The sequence below is a fragment of the Ovis canadensis genome, chromosome 3 (genome assembly GCF_042477335.2).
Source record: "Ovis canadensis isolate MfBH-ARS-UI-01 breed Bighorn chromosome 3, ARS-UI_OviCan_v2, whole genome shotgun sequence".
Lineage (NCBI taxonomy): Eukaryota > Metazoa > Chordata > Mammalia > Artiodactyla > Bovidae > Ovis > Ovis canadensis.
In genome coordinates, this window is record NC_091247.1 from 62080296 (window position 1) to 62097822 (window position 17527).

General features: G+C 48.3%; 1 protein-coding gene across 1 annotated transcript in view; it reads left to right on the top strand.

Moving 5' to 3' along the window:
* Window positions 1-947: 947 nt before the first annotated feature.
* LIMS1 (LIM zinc finger domain containing 1) overlaps window positions 948-17527 on the top strand; it is an 82060-nt gene continuing 65480 nt past the window's right edge. Inside the window, exon 1 of the mRNA XM_069580421.1 lies at window positions 948-1132. Within this exon, the coding sequence (XP_069436522.1) occupies window positions 1101-1132 (32 nt within the window). The 5' untranslated portion in view covers window positions 948-1100. The remainder of the gene's footprint in view (window positions 1133-17527) is intronic.

Sequence of the window (17527 nt, forward strand, 5' to 3'; positions counted from 1 at the left end):
GGTGTTCTTCAGAAGGAATGATGCTAAAGCTGTAACTCCAGTACTTTGGCCACCTCATGCGAAGAGTTGACTCATTGGAAAAGACTCTGATGCTGGGAGGGATTGGGGGCTGGAGGAAAGGGACGACAGAGGATGAGATGGCTGGATGGCATCACCGACTCAATGGACGTGAGTTTGAGTGAATTCCAGGAGATGGTGATGGACAGGGAAACCTGGCGTGGTGCAATTCATGGGATCGCAAAGAGTTGAACTCGACTGAGCAACTGAACTGCACTGAACTGAATGACTAGTGATGTTGAGCATATTTTCATGTGCTTATTGACTATTCTTTTTTTTTTTTTTTGACAGAGGTGTTGCAGGTAGAAACTGATTATTTAACGTCCTGGTTAAACAAACGTTCTGAATTGCTCTTAAAAGCAAAACTGCATTGGCCGTCCTGGTACTACTGTTGTGGCCATTTCTGTACCACTGCGGCACGCCCGCTTTGCCCCACCCCATTCCTCCTTAAGGAGCAGCTTTACCCGCTGGGCTTTAGCCTTTCCTGAGAACCATCCTAGAATAGGGGTCTGCAGCGCTGCTGAGACTCCAAGAGTGACCCCATAGCCAGGACCTGGTCAGAGTTGACTTCTCAGCACCAACACCGGCCACTTCCGCGGCCCACAGATTGGGGTGTGGGGACGGCGGAGCACGAGGGAGGGTGAACCGGCCCCGAAACCAGAACCGGCTTGCTGCATGGGACCCCTGGTCCCCTGGCCAGTGTCCAGCACCGGGAGGGCGGGGCCTCGGTGCGCGGGGCGGGGCCTATCTGGAGGCAGAGTCGAGATTCGAGCGGGCGGTTCCGGAGGGCCGGGCTGGAGGGGCGCCAGTTCCGGGAGCGGGGCGGACAGGGCCGGAGCCTAGATGGAGGCGGGGGCCGACATCCGGGAGGGCGGTTCCGGGGGCGGGCCAGGCTGGGCGGGACCGCTTCTTGGTGGGCGTAGCCTTCGCGGCCCCGGCCCGCCCCTTCCTGCCCGGGCGCGCAGCAAAGAGGAGCGGCGGCGGCTCGGCGGCAGCGACCGGAGCGGCGCGAGGACGCGGTGCTGGTTCGCGGGGCCGCGGAGATGCTGGGCGTGGCGTCAGGAATGACCAACAGGTAATATCGCGCGGGTGGTGAGCTCGAGGCTGGAGCCGGAGCCACAGCCACGTCGGCGGTGCTGCCGCCGGGGCGGCCCCTCCCTGCGGCGCGGGCGGACAGGCCTGCAGAGCCCGGGGCCCAAGTGGACCGCGACCCGGCCCGGCGCTCCTAGCCCTGCTCGGGTTGCAGGAGGCGTCCGTGAGGGCGAGTACGGCTCAAGGCTAGAGATTTACCGGGTTAGAAACCGAACAGACCTTAAAGGATATTTACTCATTCATTAAATGTAAAATGAGTCTGTGATCTCAACGTGTATAACGCATGCTTCATGAAAATAGCGTTTTCCTAACAAAAAATTCAGTGCGACGAGAGCCGTGCTTGTACATTTTGCAAATCTCCTAAATGTGTGCATTTCCCTGCCTCTTCTGCCTTCAGTCCGCTGCGGCCCATTTTGCTTGAAATCCGAAGGAAACCCTCTCCTACGCAGAGATGCGGTTGGAAGAGGGAGCTTTTCACGTAGTTGCGGTATTTTCTGTTATTACTCCAAAACTGAGTAACTTAATGTTTCTTAAACGTGAGTTCGCTGTGGAGTCCTCAGTCTCACCGGGAGCTTTTCACTCGCCGTGACGCTGAAATTCTCAGCGGGCCCTGAAGTTCAAAGGGGCTGCTTGCTCCTGATTGTAGCAGGCATGTTCCGTGGTTGGAAGTGTTGATTCACTGAGTTAGGCAGATCTTCCAAATGTTGGCACATCTCTTTATACAATGTCACTAAGTAACATTTGTTAATATCACTTGTCATCGTCTCCTTAGAAGATCTTTAGGTTTGAAACTGTCTCTCAAGCTCCAGGCAGTGGAAAGAAGTTTTCCAACATTCTCATTCTCAGTTGGAAGCTTGATTTTTATTATTGGTAGGAAACTCTTGTCAATTGTTTTCTTCAAAGTAACAGACTCGCTTGTTTAGTTTCAAGAAATGTCTGCCAAATACTAGTCTAAAAACCATAGTTTGTTATTCTTTCTGGTAAAAACGGTAGACCATGAAAAAAACCGTCTGATTGAGTGGTCCCTGGGTCACCCTCTTGCTTGCCCTGCAGACAATTGTCCTGCTGTGGTGAGCGGCCCAAGCGCTTCATTCATCACAAGAAACAGAACAGCAGGTCAGAGGTCGAGATTTAATAACGTCAATAATTGTTACTGCTTCATTAAGGACAATTTTTTGTTTCTAGAAAAATTTATTGAAAATTAAATGGATACAAAATTTAACATGTATGTAAGGTATGAAGAATGACAGTACAATGGATACAATATGACTTGAGTATAACCATCTCCCTTTATTTTCTTTGGCTGCACCACATAGCATGTAGGATCTTAGTTCCACAACCAGGGATCGAAACTGCACCCCTGCGTTCCTGCATTGAGAGCGCAGAGTTTTAACCACTGGACCACCAGGGAAGTCCCTAAGCAGGTCCTTTTAAGAGCCTTGCTTATCTTCTGCTCCCATCACATTGCTATCCTGAATTTTCCTTTAGCAGTCCCTTACTTTTTCTTTTTTCTTTTTTAGTGCTAAGTACATTCGTAGTGTTGTGTGACCATCACCAGTATCTATCTCCAGAACTCTTTTTTCTTGCAAAAGTGAAACTACTTCCCATTAGACACCTTCCCATTTCCCTCTCCCTCCAGCCTCTCATCACCCTCGTTGTGTTTTCTGTCTCTGATTTTGACAATTCCAGGGACCTCGTGTAAATGGATCATCCTGTCTTTGCTTTTTGTGACTGGCTTATTTCACACAGCATATCATCCTCAGTGTTCATCCATTCTGTATTGTGTGTCAGAATTTCCTTTCTTTTAAGATTGAGTAATACTCCATTGTATGTTTATACCATTTATTTGTTTATTTACTCATCCTCCAGTGGACACTTGGGTTGTTTCCACCTTTTGGTTATTGTGAATAATGCTGCTTTGAAAATGGGTGTACTTTTTTTATTTGAAACTTTTATTGAGATAATTGTATTGAGGGGGCGGGGTTTCCCTGGTGGCTCAGCAGTAAAGAATCCTCCCTGCGATGCAGGAGATACAAGTTTGATCTCTTAGCCATGAAGATCCCTTGGAGAAGGAAATGATAACCCACTCCAGTATTCTCACCTGGGAAATCCCATGGACAGAGGAGCTTGGTGGACTACAGTCCAGGGGATCCCAAAAGAGTTGGACATGGCTTAGCGACTAAAGAACAACAACAACTTTTTTGTTTTATTAATTTTTTATGTATTCATTTATTTATGGCTGCTTCATGTGGCACACAGGATCTTAGTTCCCCAACCAAGGATCAAACCCCTGCAGTGGAAGCGGGAGCTTCTTGGCATTATTATGAAAACGGTTTTGATCCCCAGGCTTCTTAAAAAGGTCTTGGGAACCTTCCAGGGTTTCCACACCACCCTTTGAGAACCACTGTTAACATCATCTGAAGTCAGGAGGAAAGTAGAGATTCTTGGAATATTTAAAAAGAAGTATCTACAAAGAGTTCTCTTAGAAATGAGTGTCGAGTGCTTGTTGTAGTGAGTGCTTTCTGTTTGGGAGGAGTTTTAGTGGGACTTGAAGAACCGCTATGGGAAAAGCAACTTTTGCTTTGAAGGATTTTTCTAGGGCACAGTGCCAGCATGTCATGAAGGGGTGATGCCCTGGTGGGGTTTCTTCTAGATCTTCACTGCCCTGTGCCTGTTTGCGTGTGAGGAAACCATGCTCTTAGTTTAACTGGTGAGAAGTTGGCAGTAGGGAAGATGGCTCCATTAGGATGTCGTGTGCCCTGCAGGCTTAGGATGTGAGGACCACGGTCATCACCCCTCTTTCATTTGGGATGGCCTTGAACTAGTTCCTGGACGGTCTTTCTCCTGCTGAACGTGGGTGGCTTTCCCTTTCCTCCCCAAAGCGGGGAGTATCTTCCGGCCCTCCTGAGGCCCCAGGGGCTACAGGTTGGCGGAGGCGGATCCAGGCTGATGATGGAAGCTCCAAGCTTTCCCCTGGAAGCCTCTGTATTCAATAGTCCTGTGTCTGTTCTTCAGACAGTCGTTTAAGTAAACCTCAGTGTAGGTCATGTTCTCAGCTAGGGCTGCACTTAAATAGAAGGAGAAGCATCTCAAACCATTCGTCGATTTTACATTTCTCCTAATTGTGCTTTAAGTTGTGGTTTCCCACCCACAGGAATGTCCTCTGCATTACACGCTGGCCTGTGGCCAGGTTGTTTTCCTAAAGCTTTAAGTTATTTGAGAAACACGAGCTGGGGTGCCCATTGCCACATTCCGTGGACCCTCCACCAGCCTTACGCCTCGTGAGATGTCCCCTCCTCTCTTGTTTCGTCAGATGTTTCCACACAGGAGCTCATGGGAGGGGGTTCATTTTCCTGTATCTTTTTCATGTCGGAGCTTATTTGCCTTGGCGAGTCCACAGTGACTTTTGATGTGCAGGTTGGGAGGCTGCAAACACAGTGGGCTGTGCACAGTGTGTCCTGTGGGAGGAAGCAGAGGGGGGAGGGGCAAGCATGAATGCCCGTAAGGGAGCTTGGGGTGGGACACACCGGACTGAAGTAACTTCCCTGAGGTCAGGTAAGGTCCTACACAGGTGCAAGAAATAATATACAAAGAACCAGTGTATTCGTTACCCAGTTTCCCCATCAGTAGTCGCTAACAGTCGGACACGACTGAGTGACTTCCCTTTCACTTTTCACTTTCATGCATTGGAGAAGGAAATGGCAACCCACTCCAGTGTTCTTGCCTGGAGAATCCCAGGGACGGGGGAGCCTGGTGGGCTGCCGTCTATGGGGTCACACAGAGTCGGACACGACTGAAGAGACTTAGCAGCAGCAGCAGCATTTTGCAAAGCTGTGGTACGTGATCCCAGTCATAGTGTCAATGGCCATGCAGTCCCTGGGTCTCACTCAAATTTCCCAGGTGTACCTGCGGTCATGGCTCTGGGACACCCCACCCAGGTGAGACTTTGATGTATCCGAGCCACATTAACAGGATAACTCTGGATATTTCTGGATGGATTATTCTATGTCACCACAGAGCTGTTGTGTCACAGAGTCCCGGATGTCAGTCTCTTTCAAGTCGATTCCACTTGTGAAGTGCGTCCTTGGGGACTTGCTGTTCCGAGGCCCCTGAGCCAGTGATCATGGTACTTCCTCCCGGAGGCCAGGGTCTCCTCCCACCCCACACGCTTTGCTCACAGGACCAGCCCGACAGTCCTTCCTGTTGGGGGGCTCCTCTTCTGGCACATCCGTCTGGGGACGAGTCTGAGCAGCTGCTTAGACAGATTGTAGGTTACTTCTGTGGGGAAGAGTGGTAGTGCTTATGTTGGGTTTCATGTGTTTGTTTTTGCTCCTGAGGCCGGGCGCGTTGCTGTCTGCATAGGCCCGCCTGGGGAGTGTGGGTGGCGGGCATGTGGGCACAAGGACGCGGTGCTGTCTGGGCCGCTAGCAGGTCCTTGTTGTCCTCGACACGGAGGACTCAGCAGCGGGTTCTTAGGTGCTGGGTGGGTGCGGCCACAGAGATTCAAGGGGGATGGGACGTGGCCCCAGCTCTCGAGAATCTTTCAGTATGTTCTTCTTCATGTCAGTTCCACGTTTTCCTGGAGCACCACATTGAGCACATCACCTCCCTTTTCAGAATGTTAAGAAGACTCCTGACTGCCTGTCAGATAAGGTCCGGACTCCCGCGCCTGGCACTCAGGCTGTTTGTCGCCTTCTGGCTGGTTGTTGGCCCCCTCAGCCCCTTGTCTCTGAAGGCACTCTGCACAGCCCCAACCTCAGGGCCTCTGCTCACGTGGCTGGAAAACCTTCCTCTCCTGTGTCTTCTTGGCCATTGCAGCAGAGTGGCTGCTTGGCCCTTGGATGCTGAGTTCCTGAAACATGGATTGAGGTTGTGCTGGAGCCTCAGGGCTCAGAGCTCGTGTCCTTCCTCCTAGAACACTTTGACCTCCTTCGGGTGACTACCATCTCGTGTTTTATGTTGTGGTTACTTGTGTGTGCATGCTCAGGCACTTCAGTCATGTCCAACTCTTAGTGACGCTATGGACAGTCACCCACCAGGCTCCTCCGTCCATGGGATTCTTCAGGCAAGAATACTGGAGTGGGTTGCCCTGCCCTCCTCCAGGGGATCTTCCTGCCTCAGGGATTGAACCCGTGTCTCTTATGTCTTCTGCATCAGCAGGTGGGCTCTTTACCACTGGTGCCACCTGGGAAGCCTCGTAATTACTTGTGTCTGTGTCTAATCTTTTCTGCCAAATCATAGTCTCTAGAAGTAAAGGAACATCTTCATCGGGTTTGTTAGATGTCCAAGGAAGAATGAATTGGATTTAGATGGGCTTCATTTCTCCTTTTCTTCAGTCATCAGTGAACTGACGAGTCCACAGCCGGCTCTGCTGGATGCCTGTGACAAGCTTTCAATAAAGTCATAAGACTTGGGGTGAGAGGAGCTGGCCTGCACACGTGGTTTAGCTGAACTCTGCAGTGTGACGTCCCAGTGGCAGAGACCTGGCGTCCAGGGACCTCTGGAGAGAAATTCAGAGATGCTCAGCCATCCCTGTTAGATTATTTCTTCTCATGACTGGGCTGCCTTTTTGGAAACTTTCATACTAATAACTACCTTTTATTAATAACCTGTGGTTACACAAGTACTTTAAGGTGTTAAACATGTATTTCTCAAATCTTACACGGCTGCACTTTGAGGCAGGGCTTTTATGCCCACTTTACAGATGGAAACAGGGCAGGAGACAGGCAAGCCACTGCTTCACAGGATTGGGGTGAGATGAGCCGAGGTTGATGCCCAGCCTCGTCCCCTTCCTGCATCCCCTACCCTGGTGTCCCCTCCCCGCTGTGTCTCCTCCTGTTCAGATGAGGCCGAGGCTCCTACTTCTCCTGGCTATCAGGGTGTCCTCTTCATGTGGTAGGTAGTCGTGCCCCAAGTGTGGCCATCGCGAGTGACTGCATTGTCTCACTGCCAGATGGTCCTTCCTTCTGAATGTGGAGGTTGTAGATCGCACACTCGAGGCCCAGCTAGAAGATGTGTCAGGTTACCTTCTTCACTTGAGCTTGGGGTGTGTGTTTCATCTTGAGCACCTGGCCCCTTTGCCTCCTGCTGGATGGGAGACCTGAGCTCGGAGAAGCACGTTGTCCGTGTCACATGTGAGCCCCACTCCCCTGTTCCACAGTGACTCGGTGGGGACCAGGCCCACCGTGAACCCTGAGCCCAGCCAGGCCAGGTCCAGGTGATGACCCTCAGGGGGAGGTGCCAGCATCCTCCTGTCCCCCTCGGAGGACAGCGGGGCAGGATGTGATGACCCCGCGGATCTTCCTCACATCTTTGGAACACGATGGTGAGAGATCGGTGCCGTGGGCCCCCCACCCCCACGCATGCCTCACACCCTCGCGAAAAGCAGTTCTCAGCCTTGGGCTCCTGGAGGCAGATGCAGAAATAGATGAAGATGAGCCTGCTAATAAGCATGGGATTACAGAAGGGACCTCAGGCCTCTGACTTATGGTTTCCTTCCAGATTGCGTTTATTCTTCGAATGTTTGAATTTAGGTTAAAAACTGAGCCTTATTCCTCAGGCTTGAGTTGAATGCCTCTGTCCGATGTTCTAATAGGAAATTTTAGAACAAAGTAAATATTCACTCACTACTTTCTAATTTTCTCATTCAGAGAGTGTGTGGGAAAGTGGTGTTGGAACATCGCCGTTTAGTTGGGGCCCACACCGGAATACACTTCCCTCGGGTGCTTAACGCTCTGCGGCCAGAATTGCTGTCTTTTTGGCACGCGGCGTGGGCTTGTCACAGTGGGACGTGTGTGAGGGAACGGAGTGCAGTCTTCATTAGAATCTTGAGCTGGAGTAACTCACCCAGCACACCAGCAGACTCTGTTTTCCGAGTGTGGGCAGTGATGTTTTTGTAACAGCCGTGGATTCTTTGTAAACATAGCTGAGACTGGTTCTCTGTTTTCAAAAATGAGTCTGAGAAAGCTTCAGCTCTGACTAGAATCTGGAAGGTTCTGTTAGCACTTAGCCCATTTCGGGCAACTGACTATACTTACATGTTTGAGGATAATGATGAAAAAAATATAAAAACCTTAGAAAATATATGCGTATAGGACACTAGGTTATCTGTCTCATAGGCCAGACCAGAATTGCAGTGATGTAACTTTGAACTGGGTGCCAGGCTAGTGTCTGAAATAATTTAATGCTGGTTCTGGACTTAATGTCCTTTTTTTTTTTCCAGTGCTGGCCTACTCACACCAGGAAATGAAAGCACTTTTTGTCTTTGGGTATTTGCCAGATCTGCCCAAAGCTCAAGGCATCTGCAGATGTCTGCTGGAGGCAGTTCCTGGATGCTGTTAACAGAGTGTATAGCATGGGTACTTGTACACAGGCTACAAGACTTCTGCTTCTCTGCTTCAGACCTGGGCCTCCCAGCACTGCTCAGATGCTTTCCCCTCCTGGTTTACTGGTGATGACAAAGGACAGCAGTGAAATGTGGAAAGTGATGCTTTAACTGTGTTACATAGCTGTCCGTTGAATGTGACAAAAGACAAAAAAGTTCCAACAATTCCTCAAAATTTCAGAGGTCTCAGTTTTCCCACAGAGGTCATATGGAGACCGTGAGACCAGACTTAAAAAGAAGCATTTTCCCATCTTGAGCCCTTTTGACTTTTAAAATAAACATACACCCGCATCTCTTTCTGATGATGTGTTCAGTCATTGAGACACTTTCTATGAAGGAAGTTGTGGTGACAGTTTTTGGAATGTGGGGCTTCGGCAGATGCAGATTAAGTGGGTGATGGAGCTCCAGGGACACAAGGCTTGGGAACTTTTTAGCAGTCAAGCTTTCTTCTGCACAGTCAGGCTAATTGAGCTTCCCAGGAGGAAGCATTCTTGGAGATTAGCTGAACAAATGGGGGGATGAAAGTCAAAGTCTGAAGTTGGGTCTGTTAGATGCATTTTGATAAAGAGCTTACATTCTAACAATCAGCATTGTCCACAAAGGCTGCTGGGACTGTAGGGAGCCCTGGTATGCCATGCCCACGGACAGTGCGGAGCTCTAGGAAGCACTCAGGAAGTACTTGTCAATGAATAAATGATGGTGTCATGTTTTATTTGGTGTGTATTCTTTTTGGCTTAGTGAAATAGAGCTCTTTAAATGTTGCCATAATGTCATTCCTGAGTAAATGCTAATAAAGATGGCTTCAGTCAGCGTCAAGATCAATTTGAAGGCTTATTTTAACTCCATGTGATTTCAGTAACTCTGTGCGTTGTTTCAGTATTCCCTCTCTTCCTGGGGTTAGCACAGGAACAGTTCTCTGACCTGAGGAGGTGCCACTCCGTGCCAGTGAGGCTTCCAGGGGTAGAGGTGAAATTTTCCGGGTGAAACGTTAAGTTTTTCCTGTGAACTTCTTCAGTTTCCATATTACTATTTAATTTCAGTACTGTTAATCAGAATTCCAGGTGGAGCCTTTTGGTGAAATTGGTAGAATTGTCCCGATGTTTCTTTCTTTGGAGGAATAAAGGGGTAAGAACAGCAGAGAGCTGCTTCCTGAAGGGAGGAAAGTGAGGGTGGGGCGGGCCGTGTTGTCTGTCTATACCCATCACGGCTCATCACATAGAGTCTGGGGTAACCAGGTTTTCAGGGGAAAAGAGGAAACTTACTCCTTAAAGTGCCATAAAACGGTGAGATCCTTTGTTAGCAGTTAGGGGGAAAAGCCAGTTTATTGCCTTAGAGTCTCATTTTCCATCAGCAGAAATTCCAGATGGATAATATTTAATACTTACATATAAAATCCACCAGATAAACATGAAAATGTAATAGGAATGTTTCCCAGATTCCTAGAATGAGAAGTACTTTTTAAACTTAGAAGTTTTAAGAACCAAAAGGAAAGGTTTATTGGAAGGAGAATAAATTTCTGAAAATTAAAAACAAAAAACAGATTGGGAAAAACATTTGCAACAAAACAAGATAGAAAGCATTAGTATTATGAATTGATCAGAATATGAGCACCTCATATGTGTGTAGGGGAAAGAACATGGATGGAGAAAATGTAACAAAATAGAAACAAACGGAAATAAAATTAATGTACAAAAATACAAAACGTGTTGCAGCATGATTAGTGGTTCATCAAAGAGATGCATATTAAAATAGATACTATCAGTTTTACAGTATTAGCAGATCTTGTTAAAAACATGGGTACCTTGTATCACAGGTAAAGTTAGTAACATAGTTACCTTATATCACAGGTGTGAAAATATATGGGTAAAATTTGTTAGGAAAACAATTTGGCAGTATGTATCAAGTCTGAAATGATTTATAACTTGTAATTCAGAGCTTCCACTTCTGTAAATCAAACCCAAGAAAGTAATTCTAAATGAGAAGAGAATGCGATGTGAAACGCAGCCTTATTTGTGCTACAGTTTGCCCTGCTGTTTAATTCAATTCTGACACTATCCACTTGGAGTATACAAGTTAACCCTGTCAGTTTCATATATATTATCCTCTTTCATCAAAATCAGGGAGTAGGTAGTTTCTGTAAGTTAAAGTTTCCAAGTTTGAAGTGTAAAATGCTTCAAGAGATTGCCAGTGTCCAGGGCCCCAACTTTGTGTGTGTTTGAAAAAGAACTGGTTTATTTCTGTCAGTAAACATGATTTCTTAATGACCCATGCAGAACAAAGGGCTGAATGTTTAATGAAATAGAGATGTAAAATATAAGATCTTACTGTTCTGTTAACACTTCCCAGCAAAGAGGAGTAACCTCGGGCTGTTAGACACCTCAGAAATGTGCAGGAGCAGGAGGACATCTCACTGCAGCATTCTTGACCCCTACCAGCAGGGCAGGTAATCCAGACGCAGTGATCGCCCTTCCTGTCCTGGGGCTGTGGGCTCCCTGCTGACAGCCCAGCAGAGCCCACTGGGTTTGCACAGTCCTCACCGCCTCTGTTGTTCTGGCATTTCTCTCTCTCTCTTTTTTTTTTTATGTGACAAACGGGCTTAGTCTCCAGCAGGTAATTGAGGCAAACACCCTTTGACATCAGCTGCGAGGAGACTGTTGGGAACATGTTTAACGGTAGGAAAATGAGCTGCCAGGGTGCCTGACGCAGTGCTTGGGTCCTGCCCTTGGGGAGGCTGAGCTCCGTCTCCTGTGGGAGCTATCCTGTGTGGTTTGACCTCCACACCCAGACTGGCCTCAGCTAAGAGTCTGTGCAGGTGGAAACCCCTCCTTCGTGGCCATGATAGACACCCTCCTGGACAATGTGGACATTGGTCCTGAGAGTTCCTAAGTGCCCCTGGCAGCTTCCAAGTGTCTGAGATACCCAATGTGTGGTCCCCGGGGGCTCATGCACACAGTCAAAGAAGCTCCTTCTGGTTTCTCAGTCTGTAAATATGAGTTGATTGTAATTGGCTATGATCAGTATTAGCTTCTGTTCCACAGGAAGTAAGAAAATAAAACTTTTCTGTCTTATGATTGATTATTAATAACTTCCCAGCCATTACTCTTATTTTGCAGCAGAGTGTTGGTTTGTATTCAGTTAGACTTGACCTCCAGATTGTGAGAGGGTGTGGTGGTACTGACCTCTGAGGAGGAATTCCACTCTTGACATTTAAAATCACTTTGCTTTTAACCTAGCCTGTCACCCTCCACCCTCAAGTCCGTCTGTGGAGTGGAGCTCACTCATTCTGTGAAGCGCTTGCTGCAGCATCTGGAATCCCCTTCTGCACGTGCTTGTGAGCTGTGTGTGCATGTGTGTGGACGTGTGTGGATGCACATGTGTACATGTGTGTGCATATGTACATCTGCATGTGTGTGTGCCTGTGTGTGTGTGCATGTGTGTGCATGAGTGCGCATGTGTGCACCTTGGTGAGAAATGGAATGTCTCCTGCCATATCAGTAAACAAGGATGTCAGTCATCAGGGATTGCAGCCATCACGGATGGTGAGCCGGTGAGCCCTGAGGGCACCCAGGAAGGAAGGAACACCTGCCGTCCATCAGCCATCAGACTGCAGCCACTCTCCATGGTGAGCCCTGAGGACACTCAGGACATGAACACACAGGATAGGGACTTCCCTGGCAGCCCAGTGGTTAGGACTTCACCTTCCAAGAGGGGAGGGGAAGGATGGGGTGGGTTCCATCTCTGGTCAGGGAGCCAAGATCCCACATGCCTAGCAGCCAAAAAACCAAAACATAAACATAAAACAGACACAATATTGTAACAAATTCAATAAAGACTTTGAAAAAAAGAGAGAGGAAAACACAGGATACTGGCCCCAGAGAGCGTACTGTTGAAGGAATGATTTCATTGAACCCAGACTCTTGCATCTTCCCATACACAGAAAATTGCTGAATTCTTTAACTTGGGATATCAAATCATCTTCTGATGTTCAGACTACCTTCCCTTTGTTGCAAATACTTCTATATAAGCTGGCTCCTCCCCTCACCTCCTCAGAGCAGTTCTCTCAGGGTCACTTGAGATGCTGTCCCTTTGGCTTGAAGTTCTAAAACTTCCCACAGAATGAAATGTAACTCTCAGCTTTTAGGTTGTAACTATGAGTTGAGCAGCAATGACGAAAACAGGCAAACGTTTATAAATGGTTTGATACTATATCAGCCTTGAGAGCCATTATTCAGTGGTCATTTGTTCTCCAGACCTTCCTACCAGGGCCCCTTCCAGGTACTGGGGATCCAAGAGAGAGATGGAGCCTGGTCCCCACCTGTCCTGCCCCCGCACCTCGGGCTCATACCAGATGGTCCTTGAAGAGGTGGGGTGGGCAATCCCTCAGTGCCCTTCCTGAGCATGGCTCACCTCTGCCCCCAGTGAATAAATGTCAAGTCATGATGAGGTCCAGTCACTAGCGTCTGGACTGTGGAATCTGTCTCCTGACCACCCCCACCCCCCCACCTTCCTCTTAGCTCCCTGCCCCCACCCCACTCAGCTGTTCAAACCTCAGCTAGGTTGGTCTCCATAAGGCCAGAGTCCCACCCTGTCCTCAAGCCCGCAGGCCTCTGTGGGCATCCCCTGACGCAGAACAGCCCTGGTCCTCACAGCGATGGGGCACTGCCTGCCCTGTGTCCAGCCCTGTCCACGCCACTCTGGCCATGTTTGCATCCCTGCAGTTCCTCCAGCTCACCAGCCAGGCCCCCAGCCCAGAACCTCTCACCAGCTGTCACTCGGTCCAGGGTGACCACAGCGCCCACTCCACCACCCCTAGAGTCTTTCTCAGATGTGACCTCCTTGGCGAAGCCTTTCCCATCCCTCCCGTCAATGGCTGTGACCTACCCTCCCTGACCCCTGACCTCCTTCCTGGAAGGAGGCATGGGTGGCAGCACTGCCAATGGCCCAGCTCTTGTCCTGACGGGCCTGACCCCCGGGGTCATGAGAAGGGGTGTGCAGAGGTCCGCGTGGCCCCTGAGGGGAAGCCAGAGCTTCTGAAGACCTGTGCTGGGCTGGAGCCCTGAGCTCTCCAGCCCCATCTGTCTCTACCCAGGGCTGCTTGTGACTGGATTGACCTCTGACCTCCTCCTAAAATGGGGAGGGGGCAGGGTGCAACCTGTGAAAGAATGACATAGCCCGAGGAGGTGACATAAACTGATTAGAACCCAAACGGTCCAAGATGGCAGATGAGTTGACTTCCACTAGACCTTAAGCCTCAATGTACACTCACTGTAACACCTGAGCAAGCTAACTGACACGCCCAGGCACCATGACAGTTCTCAGGACGACCTTCAAAGACCAAAAGGGGGCAGTGGCCCAATCCCTGGAAATCCCCGACCCTTCCCCAAAATAGTTGAAATAATCCTCCCACTCATTAGCCTATGAAACTACCCAGCACATGGAAACTAACCACGCCATATTTTGGGGCCACTGTCACCTTCTGCGCTCTACCTGTGGAGTGTGTTTCTAAATGAATCTTTCTCTTACCTAGACTTTGTCTCTCACTGAATTCTCTCTGCGATGAGACATCTAGAACCTGAGCTTCATTAAGTGTCAAAATGAGGTGTGTGATCCCAGTTAAAAGACGGAAGATTCAAGCCCCAGTCAGGGTTTAGGTTGGGCTGGACTCCCAGCTAAGTATGTTTGAGCCCCAGTCTGAGGGGCATGGTTTCATTTTCAGCTCAGCCTGTGTCCTGGGCTCCTGGGGGACCCCGTCTACACTGCGGGCATGGAAGATGCTTAGTGATGTTGTCACATTAGGTGATGAGTCTCTGGCAGGTGATGGGCAATGGATGCTCTAATGCATGATGGGGGCAGAGGTCTCAAATTCAGTGCATTTGGCGTATGATTTCATCTTTTAGCGTCACAGAGGGCGTTGATTGGCTCTTTTCTATCTTAGTTGGAGAAATATGTTGAAAGAAAGTGAAAGTCATTCAGTCGTATCAGACTCTTTGCAACCCCTTGGATTGTATAGTCCATGGAATTCTCCAGGCCAGAATGCTGGAGTGGGTAGTTAGCCTTTCCCTTCTCCACAGGATCTTCGCAACCCAGGGATCAAACCCATGACTCCTGCATTGTGGGCAGATTCTTTACCAGCTGAGCCACAAGGGAAGCCCAAGAATATTAGAGTGGGTAGAACGTTAGAGTCCCTTCTCCAGCGGATCTTCCTGACCCAGGAATCAAACTGGGGTCTCCTGCATTGCAGGTGGATTCTTTACCAACTGAGCTATGAGGAAAGCCCAAGAAATACGTTGTGTTAGAGTTACAACTGCTTTGAAAGACAGCTAAGTATGAAAATGAGTGTTTAGGAGGGCCTGACCTTGTTTGCGGGGCTTCCCCGGTGGCTCAGTGGTAAAGAACCTGCCTGCCAATGCAGGAGATGAAGGTTCAGTCCTTGAAGATCCCCTAGAAAAGGAAATGGCAACCCATTCCAGTTTTCTTCCTGGGAAATCCCATGGACTGAGGAGCCTGGCGGGCAAAGTCCATAGGTTGCCAAGAGTTAAGACTCGACTTAGCAAGTAAACAACAGTGACCTCAGTTTGAAGAAAAGCCTGAGGGGAATTCCATGGTGGTACAGTGGCTGAGATTCTGAGCTACTAATGCAGGGGGCCTGGGTTCAATTCCTGGTCAGGAAACTAGATCCCACATGCCACAATTAAGATCTGGACCAGCCAAGTAAATAAATATTTATTTTAAAAGATAGACCTGAGATTAGATAGCCTTTTAAACCAGTTTTGGGAAATGTAGATTGTAAACGTAAAAGTTACCTTTCTTAGTCTGTCTGATTATGTAACCGACCTTTGGGAGACTGTCCTGTGTCCTGTTTCTATATTATGCTCCTTCTGTTTCCATATCCTCAGTTTTGTTTTCTCACCACCAGCCCTGGCTCCTGTCTGTAAAGAACAGGAGGTCACAGGGTTTTAGGGGCTCTCACACTGGAATGGACATCATGTAGAGTTTTCACTGGCAAGGGGAATACAACCACCATTTCTCCGGGAGATGTTGAAGGACAGGGAAGCCTGGCCTGCTGCAGTTCATGGTTTCAGAGTCAGACAAGACTTAGCAACTGAACAACGACAACCCTGCTCCAGCCAGGTTCCTTGCGAGCAGAGTGGGGATCACAGCACTCCCCATGAGGATTCCTGGCAGGTCGCCCGGAGGGGAACGGACCCGGCTCGGGGAGCCTCTGCTTCGTGAGGACGGGGACAGCTCTGATGATGGGATACACAGATGCAGCCCCTGCGGGTGGGACCACCATCCCGCTGTGCAAGTCTTCTGTGTTGGCAGGTCTCCTGTAAGCTTCAGGGCAGCGTCTCAGGACACGTGTTATTTACTCCCTCATTCATAGAGATGGGGAGTCTGCACCCGGACTGCAGCTTGACCTGGGCACCCGGCGAGGGGCTGAGCTGACGGGGCTCTAACTCCTGCTCTGCCAAGTGTGTCATGGTGTTTCTCTTAAACGTTGTGACTAGAAGCACTTAGAATTTACCATCATGGCCATTTTTAGTGTGTGGTTCAGCAGTGTTAGCTGTATTTACATTGTTGTGAATCAGACCTCCAGAACATCTTCATCCTCCCAAAGGGAATCTCTGTGTCCAGCGATTAGTGTCTCCCAGTTCCTCCCCACCAGGCCCTGGCAGCCAGGGTTCTGCTTTCTGTCTGTAGGCTTCCCTACACAAGAGGGATATGTTAGATATCGAACATAAGGGAAATCACGCCATATTTGTCCCTTGGTGATGGACCTGTCTCACTGAGCACAAAATCGGAGTGCATACATGTTGACGCCTGTGTCAGACTTTGCTTTTTACGGCTGTGTGGTTGGTGTTCCCTGAGGGGTTCAGTGACAATCAACCGATCATCTGTCGGGAGACGTCTGTGCTGCTTTTACCTCTTGGCTGTTATGCATGATGCTGCTGTGAACGTGTCTGTTCAAATATTCCTTTGAGACCCTGCTTTCAGTTCTCCTGGATACACACCTAGAAGTGCAGTTGCTGCTCATTTGGTAGTTCTGCCTATAACTTTTTGAGAAACTCCCATCCATTTTTCCTAGCTATTACACATTTTATAACCCCACCAACAATGCACAAAGCTGCCAGATTCTCTATATCCCCGTCAGCACTTGCTATTTTCTGTTTTGTTTTGTTTTGTAATAGGCATCCTCATGGCTGTGAGGGGGGGTATCTCGTGGTTCTGATTTACATTCCCTGATGATTAGTGATGGGAAACATCTTTTCATGTCTCTGTTGACCATCTGTGTATATATGTGTATATATATATATATATATATATCTTTTGAGAAATGTCTGTTTTAAGTCCTTTGCCTAGTTTTAGTTGGATTATGTGAATTTTTTTTGTTTCTGAATATGAACTCCTGATCACATATATGATATGCAAATATATTTTCCCATTCCATAGGTTGACTTTTTACCCTGTTGATTGTTAGTTGACTTTTTTGATGCACAGAATTTTTAAGTTTGATGTAGTCAAATTTGTCCATTTTTGTTTCGTTGCCTGCACTTCTGGTGTCATATTCAAGGAGTCATTGTTCAGTCCAATGTCATCCCTCTTTCCCCTGTGTTTTCTTCTAGGAGTCTTTTATAGAGTTTTGTGTTTTAATTTTAGGTCTTTAATTCATTTGGGGTTAATATTTTTAAGTAGTTCAAGATAAGGGGCCAACTTCCTCCTTTTGCATATGGAAATCCACTTTCCCAACATTATTTGTGGAAGAAATTCCTTTCCCATCATGCCGGTTTTAAGGGTAGGGGAGAGAGAGTGACAAGGGAGGAGATAGTTATTTGGGGAAAAAGAAGGAGCGCATGTGTTTTTTAGCCTTGGCGCATGTTTGGCACACATGGAGAGAGGTATGCATTCGTCTTGGCTAGTGAGACGTGCTTGCAACAATTATGGAGAGCTTGTTTCCTGAAGGTAGACAGAGTTCAATGGTTGTTTATATTGTTT